This window comes from Sminthopsis crassicaudata, chromosome 2 (genome assembly GCF_048593235.1).
Source record: "Sminthopsis crassicaudata isolate SCR6 chromosome 2, ASM4859323v1, whole genome shotgun sequence".
In the NCBI taxonomy this organism is placed as follows: domain Eukaryota; kingdom Metazoa; phylum Chordata; class Mammalia; order Dasyuromorphia; family Dasyuridae; genus Sminthopsis; species Sminthopsis crassicaudata.
This window is the reverse complement of record NC_133618.1, coordinates 466,645,508-466,672,872: the sequence shown is the minus strand read 5'-3', so window position 1 is coordinate 466,672,872 and position 27,365 is coordinate 466,645,508. Positions and strand designations below refer to the sequence as shown.

General features: G+C 35.2%; 1 protein-coding gene across 1 annotated transcript in view; it reads left to right on the top strand.

Moving 5' to 3' along the window:
* The first annotated feature begins 1,596 nt into the window (after positions 1 to 1,596).
* Positions 1,597 to 27,365, top strand: part of PSMB7 (proteasome 20S subunit beta 7) — a 79,577-nt gene continuing 53,808 nt past the window's right edge. Inside the window, exons 1-5 of the mRNA XM_074293059.1 lie at positions 1,597 to 1,746; positions 5,299 to 5,392; positions 6,257 to 6,354; positions 7,974 to 8,114; positions 19,241 to 19,356. Coding sequence (XP_074149160.1) covers positions 1,685 to 1,746; positions 5,299 to 5,392; positions 6,257 to 6,354; positions 7,974 to 8,114; positions 19,241 to 19,356 — 511 coding nt within the window. The 5' untranslated portion in view covers positions 1,597 to 1,684. The remainder of the gene's footprint in view (positions 1,747 to 5,298; positions 5,393 to 6,256; positions 6,355 to 7,973; positions 8,115 to 19,240; positions 19,357 to 27,365) is intronic.

Here is a 27,365-nt window from a genome sequence, read left to right as displayed (position 1 = left end):
GGGTGAGAAAGAAATGTACTATGCATCAAGTGAATCCCCAAAAAATTTAAGTGTAGATTTCATGCTATCTGACAAAGAAAAAAACAAACATTCAAAAAGTTAAAAAGGGAAATAAAGTTTATGAAAGGTTAATAAAATAAGTTCTAAGAACTTCTACTGGACTTCAGGATCTCTTGAAACTATTTCCTGGATACCTTCTTTCACCAACTTTGGAACCATTGGTTTAAGACTGGGCTGACTTAATTGTCAAATCAGCTAGTGCAGAGGTAGCCAACCCCAGATCCCAAACGACGTTTCATAGACCAGGCTGGCTTTTGGCCCCGACATCAAACGCTTAAAAGTCCTGCATCTACAGCCGCTTTTCTTTTCTTCCTCTGTACATAGCTAAGAATGCGAATCTGTTGACTTCTTTATGCCTCTATTCACTATCCCTGTGAGTGTTCAAATAAAGATAGCATGACCTTGCAGGTGTATTCTTTTTCTTCTACAGGGAAGGAGTTTGGAATACTCCGTCAGGGACCGTGCTCCGAGGCTCGGCACGGGCCACAGCAGCGCTGGGCAGACTAAGCGGGATGAGCTACAGTAAAGAGAAAGATGCCATTGAACGGAAGACACCGTGAGCCTGAGAGCGCGCGCCATACTTGGTTTGCACCTGGAAAAGACTCAGCAAAGCTCTTCCATGAATGCCTCTTTTAAGGGGAATAGTCTTGGAGGAGAGGAGGAAGACTCCTGAGGGCGGGATCCCGGGGCCAGACGGAGCGCCCCTGGCCACCAGATAAGCTCATCGGGGTAGCTGAGACGCCCGGAGTGGGAGCTGATTCAGACGTCCATCCTTACTGCACGCCATAGCCCAGGATGTGCGTGGCCTGATTAAACCTGGTAATAGCCAGCTGTCTGGGCTCCTTCCTGACAGGGGAAGTCCACATTAGTAAGTGCTTACTTCTGTACTTCTAGTCTTTTATGACCCTAGCCGAGCCACTTAACCACTCTTTGCCTCAGTTTCCCCAACAGCAAAATGGGAGTAACAGCCCCCACCCCATCAACTATTTGCAGTCTTTAGCACAGTACTTGGCACAGAGTTTATGGTTAATGGGCGCTTGTTTCCTTCTTTCGCCCCTTGCCCTCGCTCCCTTTCAGCTCTAAATGCAAAGACACTCAGATAAGAGCGCTAGCCCGAGCCATCTTCTGAAGATGGTGGAACAATAGTTACAACAGGCCCAGGTGCCGGACCTCTGCTTTCCTTGGTATGAGGAGCCAGGAAAGGTTGGCTAAAGTCTTAGGGAATTGTCTGGGTCACTGAAGGGTTAAGGGACTTGTTCAGGGCCTAGTCAGCACTTGAACTCAGGTCTCCGTGACTCAGTGGCCAGCACCGGCGTATTAGGCCCCTCCCCACCTCGGCAATTACTATATTAAATACTAACAGTTGCAAAAGGATGATCTCACTACGTGGGATTGTGCAATGAATAGGGAACTGGGGAGTCGGAAATTGGAACCGTAACTTCCTGCTTCGTAAAAGGTACCTCGGCCTTTAGGACTGGAGCCCGAGAGCCTACGTGCTCCGCGTCCTCCGAAGGCCCGCCCCATTCTCTTTTCACGCGCCGACGGCGGCGCTGCGCCGGAAGTACTGCGCCTGCTCCCGAGGTCCCGCCCCGGCCCCGGCCCCGGAAGTACTCCCCAGGGAAAGATGGCGGCCGTCTCCGTATGCCAGGCTCCGGCCGGCGGTTTCTCTTTCGATAACTGCCGCAGGTATGAAGTAGGATTGGACTAGGGCAACGGTTGGGACTGGGAGCCGGAGCCGGATTCCGTGAGGGTGGCCGGGAACGAGGCTCTGGCCGGGCCGGCAGAGGGACGGAGGAGAGCTGGCGAATACGGCCCGCGGGTGACTAAGGGATTCGAGGTCCCGAGCGCGGGGCCCGCGGTAGCTGTGGGGGGCCCTCTCCTCGGCTGTTAATTTCGGGTGCCTGGGAGGGGGTTCCTGTGTGTGAGTGAGTTCTCAGTGACTAAGCGCCTTCCTCGTGCCGGGAGTACAAAGAAAGACTACGGCCCTCACGGAGACCGCGCGCGAACAACTATCCGACAGCATGCTACGTACAGGACAAATTGGAGATAACAGGAAGGCGCCAGAATTAAGACTGAGGAGAGTGAGGGTCTAGCAGAGAGGAGAGCGAGGGAGAACCACTTCAGCCCGAGAAGATGAGGGACGGGGGTCTTGTTGCCCGGGAGTCTTTAAGAAAACCGCGGAGGGCTCAGGAAGGGCTTCGCCTTTCAGAGGACGTTGTATCTGAGCGTGAAGTGACGAGGAGCCGTTGGAGTTTGTTGAGTGACAGCCGAATGAGCGTGGAGGGCAGGGAGAGACTTGGGTCAGGATGGGCCGGCCTCATCTGGGACAGTGTCGGGGAGCCGTGAGATGGGTTAGCTTGTATTCGGTGTTAAAAGGACAGACCCTGGCCACAGGTCGGATTTAGAAGGAGGGGGTTGGTGAGCTTGAGGAGTGAAGGGCCTGATTGGGAGAGAGCCTGTACTTTTGGAAGAAATGGAAACATTAGAAAAAGAGGAGGGTTTGCGGAGAAAGAAGATGAGTTTGGCATGTGGAACGTGTGTATTTGTGAAAGCCTCTTTCTCCATTTTCTTCCTAAGGAAGAACCCCGTAAGGTTAAAAGGGGTCTCAAAGGCTTTCCACTACAGCTCTCATTTTTATTAATAAAGAAACTGAGGTACAGAGGAATGAACTGACTTGACCAAAGAGTGTAATATAGTAAGCATCAGAGGTCAAGCTTAAACTCAGGAGACATGCTCTTTCTTTATCCTGGTTTCCTTTTTTTCCTTCATATCTCCCCAATCTCTTGTCCCTTTTTATTATTTCCTTTCCTCTTTCTTTTTCTTCCTCTTCCTTTTCTATTGCCTCTCAGTATCCTCTCATCTGCATTGAATTTTTGATCTTAAACTTTTTTGCCCTCCTTTTTTGTTTGTTTTTTGTTGCTTTTACTTTCGTTTTTTAAAAAATTAAATCTTCTTATTTTAAAAATATGCATGGATAATTTTTCAACATTTACTCTTGTATTCCACTTTTTCCTCCACTTCTCATCCCCTTCCTTACATGGCAAGTAATCCAATATATGTTAAACTTGGTAAAAATATATATTAAATCCATTATATGCATACATTTTTATACAATTATCTTGCTGCATAAGAAAAATCAGATCAAAAAGGGAAAAAATGAGAAAGAAAATAAAATGCAAGCAAACAACAACAAAAAGAGTGAAAATGCTATGTTGTGGTCCATACTCAGTTCCCACAGTCTTCTCTCTGGATATAGATGCCTCTCTTCATCTTAACACCATTAGAATTGGCCTCAGTCCTCTGAATTGGCCACATCCATCAGAATTGATCCTCATATAGTATTGTTGTTGAAATATACAACGATCTCTTGGTCCTGCTCATTTCACTCAGCATCAGTTCATGTAAGTCTCTCCAGGCCTCTCTGTAGTCATCCTGTTGTTGGTCATTTCTTACAGAACAATAATATTCCATAATGTTCATTTACCACAATTTATTCAGCCATTCTCTAATTGATGGGCATCCATTCAATTTCCAGTTTCTGGCCACCACAAAGAGGACTGCCACAAACATTCTTGCACATACAGGTCCCTTTCCCTTCTTTAAGAGCTCTTTGTCATCTTTTTTGTTTGGCAGATTATCGTATCACAGTAATTTCCAGATAAATGCAATAGTTTAAAAAGAAAAAATAAGCAGCTGAGCAAAAATAAATGGTACTCCTACCAATTTTGATAGCATCTTTAACATTGGACATTTTTTCAGTGAAAGTAACCCTTTTCAATTTCAAACTTGGTTCTTAGTAATTACACAGCATCCAGTTTCCTTTAAAAAAAAACACACACAAACTTCTCTCATTTACAGTGTAGTTGTTGTGTATATTGGTTTGCAAATTCTACTTCATTCTTCATCGTATAAATCTTCCTGTATGTTTCTTGATTCTTTCATATTTCTTATTTTCTTATAATACAATAAAATTACATCATATAGTCAAATATTACCTTCCTGGGCTTTAACATATGGAAAAAACATGCCCTACTCACCTCTGACTTGGTAAATTCCCTTTCTCTCCTAAGATCTCTTGTTTACATCTCTGAGTACAGTTTTTTGTCCTTCCCTCCTGCAAAGTTTTTTCAAGCAGAGACTGTTTCTTTGGACTTTTGAGTCATCACTGCAGAATATGGAGTTTTAATGTCTTTGACAACTATTTGTTTAATTAAATTGAATCCTCTTCTTACTGGCTCTTTTTCCTTTTCCATTTTCTCCCTTATGTGCTAGGGTCACTTCCAAAAAATCTGCCCTTCTTAAGCATGATGATGACCACCCAATAGAATTGATTTTATTTAACCCAATCTTATGCTGATATGTGGAGAATTTACCTGTTATCTCACTGTAGTGGATTTTTTTTAGTAGTTCATTTCTGAAAATCTGAACTGGACTGTACCAAAATATTACATGTCATGGGCAAAATTTGAATACAATTTTACTTCTTAAAAGAACAGTTAAATAATTGTTACTTTGGTTCTGAACTCACTGATATAGTATTTTATCCATATTTACTTATAAGCAGTAGTTTTAAAAAGAAATGAGAGTGGCATAATGATTAAAGACCTAGCCTTGGAATCAAAAACTGTATTCTAGGTTCTTTTCACACCAGCTGTGTGACACAGGCAAGTCACTTTGCCTTTGATGCTGGAGGTGATTCTTCAGTTTCAGAGAAGGTGCTGATGTATATTGGTTGAGGGAGTTTTCTCATCCAGTAGTACCATATGTCAGTGAAATCATGATTTTCTAAAAAAAATTGTCTAGCTGTATTTTCCATTTTGCTTAAGTAGTATAGATCCTAGATCCTGGCTTGGGTATCATGCAAGTCCTTACTGCTCCTCTCTCCATCCCATCCCAGTTTGCTTTTGACAAAGTGATAGAAGCATTTTAGAATTGGAAGGTGTTTAAGAAATCATTTAGCCCAATGCTTTATTTTAGACTTGAGGAAACTTGGGTGAATGATTGACTCAATCACAGAACTTGACCTCAGGTTTGTGGCTACAAAACTTCTTGCAGAAAGAAAGCTTTGTGGTGTACCACTAAGTATAGTCTACTAATTCTTCATCTTGTGCTCTTTCCTCTCAAACTGGTGCCTCCTTTTTCAAGTTTTTCTACTGTGAACTACTTCCTCCTTTTAGCTAATCTCACACAGAGAAGTAGGGTGCCGTTTAACCAGATTTTTTTTCCCCTCAATGTCAGAAATGCCATCATTGAAGCTGAGTTTGTGAAAAAGGGCTATAAACTTCCAACGGCTCGGAAAACAGGCACGACCATCGCTGGAGTGGTTTACAAGGTATAGAAAGAAAATCTAGAATGTTAAAAATTTTTGTCAATCTATCAGTATCTGAGAATTGTCAGACTATATGTGTCTTACTTTGATTCTGGTGAATAATGAGCACTGTGTGGGAGTTAGCTATAATTTCATACTTTTTCTATCTTCCCCAATGCTGTGTACATGCTGAACATTCGTTCAGTAAATACTTGCTGAATTGAAACCTTTTAATTGGAAGCATTTTGGAAATCATTTGATACAAGTGATATTTGATTCCCTTTTGTAATTTTTTAAGATTTAAGATTTTAGAGTGGGAGTGAACTTGGTAAATTGTGTAATTCAACCCTCTCATTTTTATAGAAGAGGAAACTAAGCTCCAGAGAGATGGACCATGTTTAAGTCACAGAGGTGACAGAACTTCGATTTGAACCCAGGTCTTCTGATTTTAATTTGCTATTTCTTGGGCTCATCCAATAAAAGTGTAATATATTAGAATATCTTTTTAAAGCATAATTATAGATGTTTTATTGGGAAGGAATGCTAATTAACAGGGTTGGGTTTTTTTTTGTTTTTTTTTTTTTTGTTTTTTGTCTTTTATCCATGATTTATTCTTTTAACGATTCTCTTAATGTGTACATTGTGTCTGATACGAATTTTAAAATTGTTTTAAACTCTTTTAGGCTTATTATCCCTTTTTAAATAGATGAATCAATTGAAATGTATAGTGGTGCAGTGACTTGTACATGGTGACATAGCTAATAATTGTCAGAGATTTGATTCATATATGTTTTCTGACTCAAATCCACTATACCCCACTGACTTAAAACATGTTTTTGTTGTATGTCTGTTAAATGTGTTTGCTTTTTTTTTTTTTTTTTTTACTAGGATGGCATAGTTCTTGGGGCAGATACAAGAGCAACAGAAGGAATGGTTGTTGCTGACAAGAACTGTTCAAAAATACATTTTATATCTCCTAATATCTAGTAAGTATTGATTGTTCATTATAATTCTTAGTGTTTTGAGAGTTTGATTTTAGTAATTTAAACTCACTGGGAATGAAGATATTTGGATCATAAGATTTAGCACCAGAAATAGACTTTCGAGATCATCTAGTTCCATTTTCCTTATTTTATAATCGAGTACACTAAGGCCCATTTTGTTTAAGTGGCTAAAGCCACACAATTCATATTAAGCTGAATTCTTTTTCTTCAAGTCCAGTGCTATTTCCACCACGTATAAAATCTTTCAAATATAATATTTTTCTAAAGTTCCTTTCAACTCTCAATTTGTGATCCATGACTCTATGAATTAGATGTTCTGTTTTAAAGATCTCATATCTTTAGGAATATTAATACTAAAAGAACATTGAAACAGAATGTCAGAATAGTAGTTCCTAGTCTATGCTGCGGAGTTACTACAAGGAATCCTAATATGGAATTTAGGTCTAAGGTTTCCTTCCACCAGACTTTTAGTCTCTGAAAGCTACAAAATGGCATTGGCCACTTCGTATAGCCTCAGTATAATCAATAAGGAAATGTATTTTCTCTGGACTGGGTAACTAACATGTTTCAAAGATTTGTATCACTCTTTTGCAAAAGGATATAAATTCTGTGGTTAATAAAATACATGTTCACTTAAGTTCATAATAGCTTTTTTGTTATGTATTTTCCTAACTCATCAGATGCTAATAGAATAGCTATTGCTATCCTGTGGATCCAGTGAAATATTTTGATATTTAGGAAGGTTCATCATATTTGTACAAGTTGGGAACTGTGTTAGAAAATAGAATATTAGAATTGGAAAGTTATCTTAGAAATAGGATGTTAGAAAAGAGAATGTAAACTGAGGAGCTGGACCTTAGAATAAAACACAGAATATTAATGCGGATAAGGATCTTGGGACTTGGAATATCTGAACTGAAATCATAAAATGTCTCCTAGAATGGACAGTAAAATGACCAGAAATGCCCAGGTTTCTCAATAATGAGCCACGTGCCCAGACAGCATGAATTTATTATATTTATTTTCAGTGAGAGCTGCTAATAATTGTTCTAAACTCGCTAATATGACACATTTAAGCATTTGGATGCAGAGGGACAGTGAGCAAATGTTTAAACCCTATCTCTATTTACTTCCCTACTTCCTAGCTAATGAGGTAAACATCTTGCTAAAAATATTTGGTAAATGGTATACCCCAAGGTCAAATAAGTTACATTTGGATTGCAGACTGCATGTTGGATTCTCAGGATCTAGTCAGTTCTCATGTTTTCTTTTAAAAAAGCTGATTCCTTTATTAGGTACAGTGACTTGCCCAAGATCACACAGAAAGTTAATGGAGGAGCCAAGATGAAAAACCACCTCATTTCATTCCTAGATTAGTGCTTTTTTTCATTATACTGAGAGGATTTTAGCATTTTATCTGTTGCCTTTAACAGTCCAGATCTTAAATCTAAGCAAGGGATAGATTGATGAATTGGGCTTAACAGTCTTAATATCATAGCCCCACCTTTCTTTTTCTTTCTTTAAGAAAGTTATCTGAAAGTTTTCTATTGACTGAATGGGTAATTGAACCTTGACATTTGTAAATTGCTCATATTTTCCAGTTGCTGTGGTGCTGGGACTGCTGCAGACACTGATATGACAACTCAGCTGATCTCTTCCAACTTGGAGCTCCATTCCCTTTCTACAGGACGTCTACCTAGAGTTGTCACAGCTAACCGAATGCTTAAACAGATGCTTTTTAGGTAACTTGATGACTTACTTATTTTCTCTGTAGTATTGTACTACTTACTAGGTTTATTTTTTTTTAAATCTTACATTAAGTGACGAACCTCGTGCTTAGATGCATATATAATTGTAAGGAGCTTCTGAATCATCTAGTCCAAACCCCAGATTTTGCAGATCAGACTAACTGAGCTCTGAGAGATTGTGACTTAGCTAAGGGAACATGGGTAGTAAGGAGGAGAGTTAGAATTCCAGCCCAGGTTTTTTTAACTCCATGTCCTATACCATCCATTCTATGACTTTGTCTCCTAGAATTATAGATTTAGGGTTAGGAGGATGTTAGCAGAAGTATAATCCAAATCTCCCATGTTACAGGGAAGAAAGTGAGACAAGAGAGATGATTGTGTCCCCAAAGTCTCGTAGCCAGGAAGTTGTCTTTTGTGAAATCCATTTAATAAAGGCAGGGCATGACTTACCCAAGAATTTGACTAGGGTAATGTAGCTAATTAACAGAGTGAGGATTAGAAACTAGGTCTTTAGAAGACCAGACCAATGCTCTTTTTTTGTGATACGCTGTTGTCTTACCTGTCATTTAATGGGTTAGAATAGTTTTAATTCAGAAACAAAAACAGTTGACTGGATTCTAGTTGACTAGGATTCTGTGAGTTGTCTTTGTATATTCATTTTCACTAACATTATGCACCTATTTGTATAGAATAGTATTATACTAGGCACTTATGGGAACGCATAGTTTAGATAAGACATGGTCCCTGTCTTCCTGAAGCTTAAAGTTTGAAATATTGAGTATATAATAATACATTATAAGTTTAAAATGCTATGTGCAATTGAAGACAGAAAACAAATCTTTGAGCACCTTCTATGTATTAGGCCCAGTGAGAGACACTTGGGAGAAATACAAAAAATAGGGTTCTTACCCATGAGAAGCATATTCTCTTTTGTAAGCGTAGTTTTCACATTGTGAACAAAGCAATCTAAAACAATATGGTGACTGAATTGCCTTGGGTTGGTTGGGGTATGTGTTCTTTATGTTTAAATATGTATATTACCTGTGATCTGGTTGATTTTATATCCACTTTTTTTTCTTAAGGGAATTTGTTAAACTTAAAAGGTAGCTTGCTACTATGAATGGAATTATAGAGCTGGCATATCTAGAATATAGAATTTTAGAGTCAGAAGGGACCTCAAAATATAGAATGCTATTAAAACTGCAGTGTGCCCTAGGGATCATTTAGTCCAACTGTTTTTGTGTTATGGACTCCTTTGATAGTCTGATAGAGCTTACGAATCCTTTTCAGATTAATGTTTTTAAATTCATAAAAAAGAAATGGCATAAAAGAAGCCAATTATGTTGAAATATGTTATCAAAATATTAAAAAACCAACTCCAAATTCATAGATCCTTGGTTTAGAATCTAATCATATATGCCCTGTTTTACATATTAAGAATCTGGAAGAAAAAAAAAAAGAATCTGAAGCCTCTTGACTTATCTAGGGTCTCACATAATGAGTTAATAACAGAGTTAGGTCCTTGCCCTATTTGTCAATTCACAGATACAGTATGTATGGAAGTACATAGCTTCTTGTTGTACCTTGGAAAACCATGTGGAAAGACTGCTGTAGTGCAAATTAAGATGTGGGTTTGACGCCTGCTTGCACTGCTAGTAATATGTGCAAGCATGGGCAGATAACTTAGCCTCTGAGTTTCCTCATGTTGAAGTAGGGATTATACGGCTTGTAGTGTGTCTCCCTCGTAGGTTGTAGGGCTCAAAAGAGAAAATGTATATAAAATGTCTCATAAACCTTAAAGTCTAAGGTGACTGCCATCCATGAATACAATAGTTTCTACTTATTTACAACTAGACATCTGATTTCTAAATAGTTCCTCTGTTTCTTCTCCTAATCTTCCATTTTCCCTTTAAGTTCCAACTTCTCTGTGAAGCTTCTCATTGACCCAGTTGTTTTTGTTTTTTCTCTCTTCAAATTACTTGTATTTACTTATCTGTGTACATTTTCTTTCAGTAGTAGAATAAAAGCTTCCTGAGGCCTGGCATTCTTATGAATGTCTTCACATCCAAGGCGGAGCATGATACCTTGCCCAAACCAAAACTTAACAAGTTTTTTTTTTTTTAATTGAATGGAATTAAACCATGGGTATAGCCAATGAATTGTTGAGCATTCATTAAGTGCCATCTGTGTGCCTGGTGATGTGCTATCTGGATGTAGAAAGATAAAACTATCCCTCTCCTTGAGGAATTTATATTCTACTGTGGGTGATAGATGTTCACAGACTGAGGTGAGCTGAAACTCTTTTGGCAGTTGTTCTGAAAAGGAGAGGTGAAAAGGGCAAGCATTTCTGGAATGGAGCCAGTGTGGGAGGTGAAAAATGGAATATTACACATGGGGAATTGTGACTGGAGCATAAATTGTATAAGGGAGAACAATGTATTATAATAGTCTGAAAAGATAGACTGAAGCCATGTTATGAAGGGCTTTTTTTGGGGGGAGGGGGTTAATCATAAATCACTTTATCTTTAAACATTCAAGTGGTTGCAGAACAAAGATCATTCATAAGGAACAAAGTCTTAATTTCTCCAATTCCATAATTCAGTCCATAAGAGAAAATTTTCATAGGAATCTGAAGCAGAAGTTTGTGGTTCAGTTTCCAAACTTCATCATTTAATAATTTGAGAAAAATCCTTTCACCTCTCCATATCTCTTAACTTTTTTTGTATACCAAACTATAATACAATGCTATTGAATTACCCAAGTCAGTATTTTAAAATTTCTTTGGGTGAAGTGTTTCCTAATCCTGTTATTAGAAGGTATTACATAATACAGTATTCTAAATCTTAACATTTCTAGTCTAAAGAGTAATGTCCAACTTGCCTGATCCTTGCTTCCCCCCCCCCCCCCCACCCCTAAGCTGTTGGCATTTCTCTATCCCTCCTCTTAGTGCCTTCTGCTTAACAATGTTTCATTTTTGCTAATTATTTATAGTTTTCAACATTCACTTTTATAAGATTTTGAATTCCATATTTTTTCTCCATTCTCAAGATGGTAAGCAATTTGACAAGAGCGCCATATATGTAAAATGATATTAAATATATTTCCACATTGGTCATGTAAAAGAAGAAACAGAATGAAAGGGAAAAATCATGAGAAGGGGGGGGGAATGAATATAGTTGCGTTGTCTTCATAGTTCTTTCTCTGGGTGTGGATAGTATTTTAGGAGGGGCTTTAAATACCAGATAAATTTATATTTTATCCTAGAAGTGGTTGGGAAGCCATTAAGAAAATTGTAGGAAGGATACTAGCAAATTAGAACTCATCTAGAGAAAAGTAACCAATAAGACGGTCAGTGGACTAGAAGACCATACTTTATGGTATGGTAAAGTGCTCATACTTTATGGTGATGAGATGAAGGAGCTGAAGATATCTAGCTTATTAGGGAAGAGAGAACTGGGGAACCTGGTAATTCTTTTCATTTGGAAAATAAATTAGATTTATTTTGTGCCCTCAGAGGGCAGAACAGGAATAGTGAATAGAATTTTTGAGAGAGGCAGATTTTGATTTGGTGTAAAGAAAGTCTTCCCAGCCATTAGAACTGTCCAAAATTGGTATGGCTTGGCTCAGAAGTTACTGAGATCTTATTGAAGTGTTTTATTGAAGACAAGGTGATCATGTGAAGATGAGAGAACATTTTTTTTTTTTTTTTCAGCTTTGAGGTCTTTTCAAGCTCAGAAATACTTTGCTTCTCTGAATGACTGGAAGAATATATCCACTTAAGTTTCATTCAATTAAAAATGTCATACACAAAAAGCAAGTTGATGGAAATTAGAGAAAAAAACTGCTGTTTTTTATTTTAAATTCACAAGACTGTAAGAGCTCCCTCCAGTGGCTTGTTAAATATATTACAAAATTTAAAATTGAATTCTTGTCAGATGAGGATAGTTTAAACATTTAGAACTGGAAAGAATCTTAAACATCATCTAGTCTAAACCTCTTCTCAAGAGAAGGGAAATGACTTGCATAAGTCCCCACAGATAATTTTCCAAGTGGGGATTAAAATCCAAAAACCCTAACTCAAAACTAAGTTATTTTTTTCTCTCTGATATTAGGCCCTTAGATCTGGTAGCAGACCATAGAGGCAATTCAGTCCAGTTAATATGTTGAGTAACATAAGAACAGAGTGAACATGCATATTTCAAATCTTGTAATTCAATGTTTTATATATTTTAAGACAAAGTATTATCAAATGAGTTTTTCTATATAAAGAGCTTTACAACCTTACTAGATATTAATAACTCAGAACTTTTAGGTAGGAAAAAGTTCAATGACTTTTTCTAATGATATCCTTATATTATTTGAAAGAACAATCATATCACCCTATATTTGTATATAGTGTTACAATTTAAAAAGCCTTATGGAAATGAAAGTGATTTAGGTTTTCAAACTTAAACCAGTGGAATAAAAGCTTAGGCTGTTTATCATATTGGAAAGACTTTGGTATCGTGCCTGTAATAGTTTAGCTAAGAATGAACAAACTTAAATTATTTGCTTGGTGATGAATTATTTGACCAAGGCAACTATTGAAACGAAAAAGAAAATAGCCTTTAATTTTATTTGTGTTCACTATGACTGTAATGCAATTGTAGAACAAAAGTTTTAAAACCATTTGAAAACATTAACTTAATCTTAGATACTCTAGAAATGAACTATTTGTCCAGTGGATACCATTGGAAGAATTTAACCATATCACTATTGGTAATTCTTTCACAGTGAACAGAAGAAGATAAGCAAGTTGCAATTAAAATGAAAGGGTAGCTCACAAATACTCTATAAGGAGGAAAGGGATTGATTTCATTTTGTCCCTAAAGGCAACAAGAAACATTTAGTTCTCTTAAAATATATATATTCACTGTTTTAAGCTTACTTAATTAAGAAACAAACAAAAATGCTTTTATTCCCTCCCTCTTAGATACGACCAGAGTTATACAACTTCTGGTCTTGTTCCTTCTCTCCTCTCTCCCAACATATTTGTAGTCAATGTATGCACAGTTCTGGTTCTGCTGATTGTACATTTATTTTCATGTATATAGGTCTTTCCACATTTCCTTGTATGAGTCATTTTTTTATATCACAAAATTGCATTACATTATTATACACAGCAGTTTATTCAGCATTTCTCAGGTTGTTTTTTACATATAGGTTGCTCATCTATTTTCTGCTATTACAAATAGAGAAACTGCGAGTATTTTTGTGCACATAGGTCTTTTTATCCTTCCTTTTATGTGTTTTTGAGATAAAATGCTAGCAGTAGAATTAGAGTTATTAAAAGCTATGTTTTACTATTTTTAATACTTATCATTATATTACTCTCAAATGTTTGTACTAATCTGCAGTCCCATCCACTTCTATTTCTCCACAGCCTATCAACTTTGGTTTTATAATTTTCTTGCTAGAGCTATTACTGGTTTTGATACTCTATTTTCTGCTTGGATTTATTGTGCCTGAGAGCAAAGAAGTCTTTTTTGAGGAGGCATCTCAAACGAGATGGAACAGAATCAAGGTGGTTTGTTAGGGTTTTTCTGTTTGTTTTGTTTGTTTGTTTGCTTGTTTTTCTCTTCTCCATTGAAGTTAACATGCTTTTACATAATGTTATGGACACGTCTCATGAAAGGTGAAATGCAAAAACAATAATAATAACCATAACTATCATTTTGCCATCGGTACGTTTAACAGATTTCCTGTAACATTTCTTGAGCTCTTTTCATTTATTTAGCAAATGAAAGTGCAGCAGTATTTTCCCATGGGAATTTGTTTCTCTGGAACATATACAATACAGTTAAGTGCATAACCATTTGTATATTATGTATAGATTGTAGATGTTGGTTTTTAATTTATAAACTTCCACTGATTAATTGCAAAAAAAAAAATAAAAATAAAAATAATTTTCTTGCTACTTTGACAATTCTAGGTGGTGTTTTAAGGTTCTCCTGATTTGTATTTCTTTGATAATTAGGGAATTTCAACAAAGTGCCATTTGTTTTAACAGTATTTAACAATTACAGTTTTTTTGTTTGTTTTTTGAGGAAGAGAGGTGAGATAGTTGGGGTTGAGTGACTTGCTCAGGGTCACACAGCTAGTAAGTGTCAGCTCTCTGAGGTGGGCCCTCCTGACTCCGGGACCAGTGCTCTATCCACTGTGCCATCTAGCTGTACTCTAGAAACATTTCTTAGGACAATTGATCATTTTATTTTAAAGTGGTGCTTATTATGAGCATAAGCAAAAAGACTGCCATAAAAATTAAATGCAACTTATGCAGTTATTATCTAATATGTTTTTTAAGTAAAGTTTTTATTTTTTAATTATTCTGGATTGGATAAATACTAGGATTATACGTGAAATTTGGACTATACTTTGTGTTTCTCTCTTTTAATGTAATACAATCAGTATATTAGTTCTAAAGTTATATGAGTTTCTAACAAAACTCATGTTTTGTGCAGCTTTTAAAAGGACTTGATGTTCCTATTCTTTTTTTCTGACTTATTATCCTAAACCCTCTTTTACTGTTTTCCCTCTCAGCAGAGCAAACCTGTTTCTTGAAATCCTTCAGCAGTCAGGTTAAACAAAATTGCATTTTGAGTTAAGTCTGAAAATGTATGCCTCATTTTAGTCTTTAACTTTTTTTTTCAAGAAGTGAGAAGCATTTTCATTTCTCAGGAATTGTGGTTGGTCTACACTGGATACAGAGTTCTTTGCTCTTCAGTTTTTCTTTACAATACTATATAATCTATATATTGAAGCAACTTTTGGTGCAGTGAATAAAGTGCTGGGCCTCTGGTTAGCAAGATCCAAGTTCAGATGTGACCCCATATACTCATGAAGTGAAACTGGGCACGTCACTTGACTTCTCTTTATCTCAGGTTCCTCAGCTCTATAACGGGGATCATGATGAAAGCACCTGTCTCAAAGAGTTTTTGTGAGAATCAAATGAGGTATTAAGCACATAGCATGGTGTCTTGCACATTGGAGCTATTAATAAATGCTATTATAACTGTTCTCTTTGATTTACTCATTTTATTTTTTTTTAGATCTTGTTGTTATGACTTGTTAGGTCATACAAACTTTGAAGGTTTTTCTAAATCTTCCCCTTTAGTTATTTTTTATGGATATGCCAATATCTATTTTAGAAAATGAAGAACAGTCATTCTTTGAGGAACTTGAGATCTTTCAGACAGAGTCTTTATGTGCTTGGTTCCTCAGCCACATCAGTGAGAGAGTGGGGAGAGGGGTGAAGAATGTGTGGCAAAACATGACTCAGTTTTGAGAATCAACAGAGACCATATAAGCAACTCACAAAGCTTCAGAGCTATATGTCATGATTTTTTTTTTTTTTTTTTTTTTTTTTTTTAAAGAAAGAAAGCAAAGTGATGTGAGAGATATGAGAACCAGCTGTTTTGTTTTGTTTTTTGGCAAACTATCAGCTGATAAGAGCAAAGGTTAAAAATAACCATCAAAATAGAAAGGATATATAGGAGAATGCATTATGAAAAGTTGTAACAGCTTTTAAGTTGATTGATCCAGATATATACTTTGATGTAGAAAAGTTGGGAAAATAGGGAAAGATATTGACTCTCATTATCACCATTTCCTGTAAAAGTTCAATATATAAAATTCTTGTCAGGGTGAAGAAACCAAAGGAGCTTGGAAATTAACTTAGCCAACAAATACTTGCTTTCCTTGCTAAGTAAAGAGCAATGACTGCCAAGGGTAATTTCAGTTTGAAATGCAAGCTCATTTATTAAATAGTACTGTAGCATGATGGAAAATTATGAGCCAATATTGCTCTGTAAAACACTGAAAAGCCATGGAAATAAAAATTAATTTATAAAAGTTGGGTGTGAGAGTTAAATGAGCCAGATCATCTTGAAAGCATTCATGGATGAAACTGTAATGATGGCAGACATATTTAAAATAACTTATTGACATTTCTTTTATGACCTATTTTTATGGTCAGTGATAGAAAGCACCATATTTGGATCATAGTGTATTTGTGGCATTTAGGAAGACAAAGGTGAAAAGAGTAACTGGACCAGATCAAGTGAAAATTTAAGGAAGGTGGGACAGTCTTGAAAGAATTGAGATTGACTTATAAGATGTCTCAAGGAGGAAAGATAAAAAAAGAAAAAAAGAAAAAAGGAAAAAATAGAAGACGATAATAATGTGCCCCTTCTCTCTTCTCTCTCTCCCCCTACCTCCCCTAATAATGGGAAGAACATAAAATTGACCACACTTATCAGACAGAAAAATACTTACAGAGATGGTAATAATGCTTGTTTTCTGTCTGTGCCCAAGATTGTTGACTTGTCACAATTAAGATCAGAATTAATAGTAAATCAAAGGAAAAAACAGTAATTAGAAAAAGATTCAGTATGCAATGAAAATTTAAACCTGCATTATTTAAGCTTCTAATCATTAAAAATTGGAAGTGGACAGTGGAAATAATATCTCTTCCATCTATATTAATTTTATCTAGAAGTTAAACCAGTGTAAATTAATTGCTACAGCAAGGAAACCAAAGGAACCCAGATAGTGCTAGTCAGTTAGCAATCACCTTACTTGCCAAATGGAAAGAGGTAACTGCCAAAAGCAACAATGGATTACAATATAAATTTGTATGTAAAATCACATGAAAAAAAATACAATTTGAGCAGTATCATCTTTATAAAATAGAGAAGCAGTTGAGAAGAAAGAAGTTGGCAAGATAACCATCTAAGCAAAGTCATCCCAAGGACTTTAAGGATTAAATTAGAAAAGGAGTTACAAACAAGAAAAATGGAAAAGATTTGCAAAAATAATTACAGAAAACTTTTCTTCATGAAGGATAAAGAGTCATACAAGTTAGATTCCAAAACCACAGTTCCTGGGGAACTTAACAGAGGAAATAGAATTGACAGTAAAGAGCACAGATATGGGGAAAGGATTTTGATTTGATCAGGCATATAGAGGAGCTTCATTCTAGAGGTGATAAAATTGTGACAGCATCAAATGAACAATATATAAGCTATCTAAAGGAGATACCAATGACTTGGAAAAAAAAATCATACCTTATTGATACCCAAAAAAGCAAATAAAAAAAATGTCATTTAGGGATTTAGATATCTTTTCTCCTACCTATAAAATCTTTGTAAATGTCAACCATACATAAATTAAGGGCATCTTTGATGATGATAATAGTTGAGAGTAAATAGTCTAAGCTTTTGCATAATATATTCAAGAATATATCACATCTTTACTACTTCATAATTGATTGTGTATTTCCTTATTTTGGAAAAAATGCATTCAATGTGGTAAAAATGAAATGCCACCTTATAGGCCCTTTATACAGCAAGTTGTCTTCCATCTATATATCAAAATCTTTAAGAGTCCCACATTAGAAATGACCCTGTTCAAGATCCTATTACAGACATTAAGCAAGGCATAATAAACAGATTTATGCTTACCAAAAATTATGCCACCATAGTTGTAGATATATGGAAATTAGAGTTCTTTCTACATATTCCTGTTTATAGATGACATTGCATTCATTGCTCCTAGTTGCAGACCCTTCTGGAAAAGTTTGATAATCACACAACTCAGTTTGGCCTGTTCAACAACACAGGATAGACTAAATGGATAAAAAATGTTTGCTGCCCAGATTTCTTTGTGCTTCTGAATGGCTATCCTGTAGTATGTATTTCTGGGGCAGACAATATAAATGAACAGTGAGCTGGCTCCAGTGTTGAAAAGGAAGAGAGTGGGCTATGTTGCTTGAAAAAACAGTACTTTGATCTATAAGCTTCCTGTACTTTATTAGGGCTTTTATATGATAGTGAGACCTGGAATGCTATAACCTCTGAAGAACCAAAGATGGATAATCATCAAGAAAATATAAGATCAGAAAAGGATGAGAGCAAAGTTTAGCAGATGGATTGTCTGAATGTTCTCTTGATTCTCAAAACTGTAAGAAAGAGCACTAGGGAAGTCCTTCAGTAAGTTAGAATAATCCTTTGTTATATCTATGAACTGGATAAGAAGACATGGATGGGTTGTACTTTGTACCAATATACCAGTACTAGTTTTGAAGTTCTTAATCAAAGCATTCTTAATAATCTCTGCATTTCAGAAGTTTGGCATTTATATATAGTGTTCCAGTTTATAAAATGTGCATCTCTGTCAGCCCCTCAAGGCATAGGAGAAGGGATCTTGTATGGCTATTTATTTGCTAAATAGTCAGGCGCATATACCAAAGTTTGGTTTGCTCTTTTTTCTTTTGCCCTAATGACTTACTTCCTCAAAAATAGTTTCATGTATGATAGAGTCAGTGGGGAGAATAGGGGTTTTCCTCTTTCAGGGACCTCTGGCACTTTCTTTTATGTGTGATGCTCCATTTTTAGTGAGTTGGTTAATGAGGAAAGACAATGTGGCATAGGAAAAAAAGAGCTCTAGACTGGTAGTTAGGGGATGGGGACTTGAATCTTGTCATTAGATATGTAACCCATTTTCCTTCTGTAGGTCCCATTTGCTGTCAAATGAACCATGTTTTGTGGAAACAACAGTGAGATGGTTTCCAGTGGATAGAACACTGGGCTTAGAATCAGTAAATCTCACTGTCAGGAACTCAGATTCTTCCTCAGACACTTATTAGCTCTGAAACTTTTCCTGTTTGTCTCAATTTCTCACTTGTAAAATGATCTGGATAAGGAAACAGCAAACCACACAATATTTTTGCCAAGAAAACTCCCAAAATGGAGTCATGAAGAGTTTACAAGACATAAAAACTGAACAACAACAAGAGTTTGTAAATGCAAAATTTTATCATTGTTCAACTATAAGTAACCATTCAGAACACAACTTGGAAAAAATGAGTTTGGGCATAGTTTTGGAGAATCCTACCTTTAGAAAAGCCAGGTAAAAAAGAAAGAGAATCATTTTGCCATCAGCATTACTGAATGCCAGTGCCTTCCCTCTTAATTATTTCCTATTTTTTCCGGAGTATAACTTGCTTTGCTTATATTAAAATTTGTTTAAATGGTGCCTTTTTTTTTTTTTTTTTTTTTTTTTTAATGCACACTGTCCATTAGGTATCAAGGTTACATTGGTGCAGCTTTGGTTTTAGGAGGAGTGGATGTTACTGGACCTCACCTCTACAGCATCTATCCTCATGGATCAACTGATAAATTGCCTTATGTCACCATGGGTGAGTTGAATTACATATTTTAGAATGGTGTTCTTTTCCTTTTTGACCTTTCAAATAAATGTTCTCTTTTTCTTGAACAAATGTCTTTCATAGCCTTCTCACATTTCTTGACTCGTATTTTGGCTGCTACCCAAAATAATGCTTTAAAAAAAAATCACTTTGAAAACAAAACCTAGCTGGTTAGAGATAGTAGAGACTTTGGAGTGTTGAATGTCAGAACATAGAAAATTATCATTAGAAGAGACCTTGGAATTTAAAATGGTAGATGAGACAATTTTAGAACTGGAAAGGATCCTTGAAGTTATCTAGTCCAACACCATCCTGAACTGTAAGTCCCATCAACAACAAACAGGACAACATCTAGTTTTAGCTTGAAAACATTCACTGATAAAGGAATCTGCAATTTCCAAAAGCAGTCCATTTTAAAGAGAATTTTCTTTTATTGAATTAGGAAAGTGAAACGATAGGTAGCAATATGTGCTTTTATTTTTGAAATTAATGGACACAGAAACAGATACAGACACTTTGTGTGTGTGTGTGTGTGTGTGTGTGTGTGTGTGTGTGTGTGTGTGTGTGTGAGAGAGAGAGAGAGAGAGAGAGAGAGAGAGAGAGAGAGAGAGAGAGAGAGAGAGAGAGAGAGTGTGTAGTTCTTTAGTAAGCTCCATAAAACTGGATGTTTTCTGCATCTTAAAATTTTAGTAATTGGTATCTTGGCACCATAGAGCCTAGGAAATTACTATCTCGAGACATTTGGAAATTGTCATTTAGAGACTCTTCAATCCCATTGTGTTGTCTGTCCTCTTATAAGGTTTTTATATAACAGCTGTTCTCTCTTTGGTGGGAGAATGATGTGCCCCTTAGATGCTGTACAAATGAATCCTTGTAATTATTTTTAAATGAAGGTGCTTAAAATAAATTTAGAATTGCATTCAAAACTGTTTCCTTAAAATGTATTCTCTACTGTCAATTTCAGCCCTAAGTATTGTTTCTTTCTTTTCTGATTCCTTTAAATTGTGGGATAGTAATGGGATAGAGCTGATTTTTAAAATATTTTTTAATCAATGTAAGGAAAACGTATCTGGTTTCCTTAACCTTTGGAATCATCCTATTTGGACCAATAATAATAATCACTCACAATTTCCCTAGTATTTTGTATTTTACAAAGCATTTTTCTTACATAAGCACTATAAGATAATCCAACTATTTAACTTCCATTTCACAAGTATGCAAATTGATAACAAGAGGAATAATGCTTTTTTCACAACAAACCTATAAGAGAATTTTCATGTAGACCCATTTTATAGACTGAAAAACTTAAGCTTAGACAATGGCTTTCCCCAAATCACACAATTAATGATTAACATTAATCTTATATTTTATTGGGAAAAATCATAGTAATGAAATAATGATTTACTTTCATAATTCACATTCACCCACATCCTTCAATATACATTTGCTTTGTATTTACCTAACTACCAAAAACAGTTCTCATTTATAAATTCCATTGTAGGTGAGGGCTAGTATTTCCATTTTACAAACCACTTTAATAGGTTAGAGTTGCCCATATATATTTTCTTGGTAGTCGGTTTTTTTTTTTAAGCAGTAGATTTTTTTTTTAAAGAATTCACAATTCATTTCACATATTTATTTATTTATGATGGAGGCAATTGGGTTTAAGTAACTTGCTCAGGGTCACATTAGCTAGGGTGTGTTAGCTATCTAAAGTCAAATTTGAATTCAGGTCCTCTTGACTCCAGGACTAGTCCTCTTATCTACTGTGCTGTCTAGCTGCCCCCAGCAGCTTCTGAAGAATGTTACATTGTCTAATTTCTCATTCAACATTTGTTGAGCCTTTAAAAATATACTATTTTTGATTAATTTTTTGGAGCATACTTTGACCACCAGGTGGTGATATTGCTGTATGAGAAGTAGGTTGTGTTTTTTTTTGTTTGTTTGTTTGTTTGTTTTGTTTTGTTTTGTTTTGTTTTTTGTTTTTGAGGTTTTTTTGAGCCATAGGTTTTGGATCCATGATTTCCTCAGTGTGGGGAGCTACAATGTTAGAAAATCTTTTTGTCCCAACCATTTGGGTCTTATTACCCATTTGAAAAATTAAAACTAATCATTTTACTACCATTTAAAAAATTAAAAACAACCAAAACAAGAGAAAGATCAGTCAAGATAGTGCTTTATATGATCTTTTGATAAGGTAATGTCAGGACATTAGGAAATGGTAATCTATAATTGTAATAATCTTATAAAAATATAGTAATATTAATCATTATTCATTACCTTTTGAAATTATTCATGTTTTAGACATGAGAAACTGAATCTGTTTAAGAGATGATATAATTTATTTATTTAATGCCACTCTATCAAATTGCTCCTCCTATTGTATGGTCAGTGTTCTAAAGTTATTAGCCTTCCATCTGTAACATCCTTTTCTATGTTCTAATATTTTATATTTGTAGTTTTAATAGCCAGTTCTGAGTTTTTTAAAAGCAGCTTTTATTTTTTATTTCAAAGTCTTTTTCAGGCATAATGTTCTGTGTTCAAAGATTTATTTTCTCTGGTTCCATCCAGCTCACACATTCTATGATCCTATAATTCATAACCTCAGAGTTATGATCCCTCAGGATTTTCAAGTTAGAATGTTTTTATTGAAGTAATCTTTTCTTATGGAACATTTAAATTCACAGTGAAATTTGGGTCACTACATGTAGAATAAGTGTGAAAATGGGGTTTTAATGCAGATTTTTATAATTTACTCAAATTAGAACACTTCATTTACAAGACACAAAACTAAAGTCAAACTTGTTAATTAAATTTTTGAGAGATTTGACAGGAAGAGCTAGAAGCTACAAATTACTTAAAAGACAAAGGTGCTTACATTTTGTCAACTCATGGGGTTATGTTGGCAACTAGCCAAGAAGGAACCTGAAAACTGCTCCTAATTTAAGTTTACTTGACTATTGCTATCTTGTTCATATTTAATATGGTAGTATACCCCTGAGTTGGACCAAGTCTTGAGTATAAGAGCTTGGCCCTTGATAAGAAGGAGGCACTTGGGAACCTCTTAGGTGAACTGTGTATTAGTAAATCTGTGTTTTAAAAGTTTAATGGTGTGTATCATGTCTGTGAAGAAAGTTTGTGGCCATCCAAAGAAATGCATTGCATTCCTTAGATTTTTCTCCCCCTTTCTTTATTTCCCTCTTTTTTTTTTTTTTTTTTTTTTTTTTTTTTTTTTTTAATCCATGTAGTAGGGTTTTAAAAATTAGGTTAATTTTTGAAGTGGTTGATTACTTTTCCTGGCTATGTTAAAGATTGAGTAAAATATCCAGACTTAACCACTGAAAGGAAAGGAAAGAAATAACTTACATATCTATCTCTTAAAGACAAAAGGCCATTCTTATAATTCTTTAATTATATGAGTCTTTTATCTTACCAGTTTACTCAGGTTAGGCAGACCCACATAGGATCAGAAAAAACTTAGAGGCTGTTGCTATACAATATGTTGGCAACCCTTTTTGTACCAATGCTGACACCCCTTCTCCACCTCTCCCCCAAAAAGTTTGATTTTGCTAACTTATTTCCATAGAGGAGTCACATGATTAAAAATTTAGATGGGACATTTCTGCAAAATAAAGCCCTTATATATTTTCAGAATATTAACCTAAAAGAATAGAATATTCAGCTAACTCTGCAACTGTACTTACTTGACTATTTCTCTCCACTCTTGAGTAATGGGCAACAGTTGCCAGAAGCACCCATTCCTGCTTCCACCATTAGTTCAGGGGTCTTCTAGGACTTCTTTCTGCCCTGGTATTCTGTCTTAGCCACCTTTTCATTCCTGAACCATGTTCCTGGCCAGTCCCTTCCCTAATGTCTGAATATCTTTCTGTTTGTCTTTTTAAGCTGCCCTGGACTAGAGAAATGCCTTATTATGACTTTTTCTTGATTTTGCTAATCAGTATTCAAAGTGTACAGTTTTCTAATTCGAATTTGTCTACAGCAGGACTTCTTAAACTTTTTTCCACTCTCCATGATCTCTTTTTGCCAAAGAGATTTTTATGTGATTTGATGTAGAAATGAAATTTTTCTAGTGATTATTTTCTATATGTCTTCAGCTGTTAAGTAAGATTTCAAGAAGTGAAATATATGATATTCTGGCTTTTTGTGAGTCTTTTTTTTTTTTTTTTTTTTTTTACAAGATATATGCATGGGTAATTTTACAGCATTGACAATTGTCAAGCCTTTTATTCCAATTTTTCACTTCCTTTCCTCCATCCTCCTTCCCCAGATGGCAGGTTGATCAATACATGTTACATATGTTAAAGTATCTTTTTGTGAGTCTTTTTAAAGGTAAAAGCAAGTTATACAAATTTTGTAATTGATAAACACATAGTTTATTCTCCTTTTTGTTTATTTTCCCCTTTTCAAAATGAACTTTCTTGAAAAAATCATCTATATTTCTTCACTTTCCTTTTTTTCTTTTAAATGCTCAGCAATATGAATTGCAACCTCATAGTTAACTGAAATGACTGTCATTAAAGTTACATCAATCTCTTAATTTACATATCTAATACCCTCTTTATTCTTATTCTTGATTGCTATGCAGCATTTTTGATAACTGTTGCCTGCCTTCTTCCTGGATACTCTCCCACTTATGGATATTTGTGACTACTCTTTCTTGGATTTCCTTCTACCTGAGTGCCCCTTCTCAGTCTCTTGCCGGATCTTCATCTTAGTGATTCCCACAAACTGGTATCCTCAAAGCTCATTCTGGCCTCTCTTCACTCTGCCAAGATAATCTTCACAGTTCTTGGTAATTTTATTAGCTTCCATGCTGTCAAATAATCATATATGTAAATGACTGAGATATATATTTTCACAGTTCTAGTCTCCTTTCTTAAACCTGAAATTCAACATTTAAGTCAGAACTTATCTTTCCCCTCAAACCTAGCTTACTTCTGGATTTTGGTTCAGGATATCACCATCCTTCCATCCACCGAGGTTCTCAATATTGAAGTTTTTCTCAATTCCTTATTTTTCTTACTTTACATATCTATTCTTTTGTTAAGTCTTTATATTTATACCTTCACAAGATCTCTTGTATCTGTTCCTTTTTCTTCAGCCAACATCTTAGTTCAGGTCTTAATCACCTCTTGTCTGGATTAATGCAGTAACCTTCTGATTACTTTTTTTATATCAAGTCTCTCTCTCCACTTTAACCCATCTTCCACACATAGTTACCAATGTGATTTTCTTTTATTTTTATGTCATCTAAAAAAAAATGAAAAACAGAAAAATATCAGCAAAACTGATTAAGCAATTGAAAAAAAAAACACCTCATAATCTATACAATGCTCCAACTCATAGATTCCCCCATGGTTGCAAAGAAGTGAGGAGAAAGGAATTACTATGTTCTTTTTTTTTTCTTCTTTGGGGCCATTTTGTTCTTTGTAACTTTTCAGTGTTCATTTTCTTTCTTAAATCAACAAGAATTAAACATTTTCAAAGAAAAAGAGAGAGAAAAAAAACATTAGAAAAATACAAAACTATTGGACCTCATTTCTGGGGAGAGGAATTGTCTCTTCATAGCTCTACTTTGAGGTCATACTTGTTATTTGTAATTTTGCAGTATTCATTTCAATATTTTTGTGGTAGTTCTTTGTATTGCATTGTTACAGTCATTATATATCCTTGGTCTTGACTTTGTTTACTTCATTCTGAAACAGTGTATGTGTATAAGGCCATGCTTTTCTGTATTCATCATATTTGTCGTTACAGCACAGTAACATTTCATTATTTGTACCTCAATTCATTTAGCTGTTCCCTAGTTGATGAGCATTGACTTTTCCCCCCCATTCTTTGCTATAACAAAAAATATTGCTATAAATATTTTGGTGTATATGTGGATCCTTTTTTTTGTTGTTGTTAGTGGCCTCCTTTGGATATATCTCTTCAGTAGAAACTCTGAGTTGTGTGCAGAGTTTGTACATTTTAACCAGTTTATTTGAATAATTCCAAATTGCTTTTCAAAATGATTATACTAATTCACATCTCCATAACATTGCATTAGTGTACCTTTCTTCCTATGACCCCTCTAACATTGACTCTTCCTATGTTTTGTTATCTTTATCTGTTTTCTGGGTATTAAATAAAACCTTAGAGTTGATTTGGAGTATTATTATTAGCAATTTAAAACATTCTTTTCATATAATTGTTAATAGCTTGCATTTAATTTTTTTTTTAAATTGCTTGTTCATAGCCTTTATCCATTTCTCTTTTGGGGGGGAATGGTTTTTGATCTAATAGATTTCTATTAGAATTCTACATATCTTGGCTACCAAATCCTTATCCAGATGATACCAAGATTTTTTGCCCCCTGTATTTCACAACTTTCCTTCTTATTCTTAATATGTTAATTTTCTTTGTGCATAAATTTCTCATTTTCTTGCATTAAAATTATTTTGCCTGTTTTTTAATAGAATACATTAAGTACCCATCTAAAGTTTTTCTGAAATGTAAGTCCTATCATGCCACCTCCGTATTCAATAAACATCAAATCCTGGTTACTTACAAGATCAAATATAAAAGTCTTTTACTTGGCATTTAATACCTTTTATAACCTGACTCCTCCCTACTTTTACAGTCTTCGTAAATTCTACTGACCTCTGTGTAGTCTTCAGTCTAGCCATACTGGTCTGCTTGTTGTTTCTTGAACACAATGTCCTTATTTCTCATTTCCTTCTTTTTGCTCTGGCTGTTCTCCCTCCCAACCTTCTACTTTTAGCATCTTTGGCTTAGTTTAAGATTCAGACCCAAAGACCAGCTTCTCTAAGAACCCTTTCCTGAATTAAGTATTTCTCCTTTTATTAGAATATAAATTCTTGAGGGTTAGGACTATTTTTGCTTTTTCTTTGTATCGTTAGTGCTTAGACCATTGTCTGGTACATACATAGTTAATTGATTGACTGACTGGAAGACTGATTATAATTAAGTGTTTGGATAATAGTATATTTCTAGTTTAAGTGCAGTAGTATATTGGTGTCTTCCCTATAGTTATAATCCTTTGAGAAATAGGAAGCTCTGAAGAAAGTAATTTCTATTGAGATGTTTATTTCAGCAATCAAAGCAGCATATGTCAGCATTAAGTTTCCATTCCCATTCATTCTTTTGATTTTATATGGAAAGATAGTAACTACTATTCTGTGAGAATTTAACCTAGAGATTATTTTTTAAAAAAAATTAGCATGACACCCCCTCCTGTACCATACCAACCATTGGGCTTGGAATTAGAAGACCTAGATTCAAATTGTAGTCTTGCCACTTCTCTTTGATCTTGGCTGACTTGCTTCTTAGCAGGCCTGTATCTTTATCTGTAAAATGAAAGAAAGTTGGCTGGATGGTTATTTTGTTGTAGCAAAAGTTTTTATAATCTTTTAATATAGTTTTTTGTGCATAGTTCTAAATTCTGGTTTCTTTATTAGTTTTTGCTTTTATGAGTTTATCTTTTACAGGATAGTAAATTTAGAAGATCAAATGCACAGTGAGTTGAATTTATATAAAATAGAAAAGGCTAGGTTAAAATATTTGGGAACAAACAAGCCTATGGACTTTGAATTTAAGAATCAAAATCTTGGCCTGTTGCAAACATGGCACAAGGCCAATAGATGGTGCCATCAGCTTAAAAATCTTTGCCTATAAAATCCCTATTATGATTACAGGATATATAGGGTGTTCGACACTTCACCAATTCTTAATTGTAATTACTACAGATGAACCAAATTTTCCTTTCTGTTTCTGCTTTAAAACATTAAGTGCCTTCTAGTAACTGGAATGGCCAAAGAATTGGCAAAGAGAAACACTTTCTACTTTATTCTTGCTTCAACATTTTTGCCACAAAGTGTTCTCTCCATTTTGAGTATAGTTCTCAATGTACAACTAAATGTCAGTGCCCTTCTTTCAGAAAGGTTAGTTCTGCTTTCTGTTCTAACTACTTTGCTTTA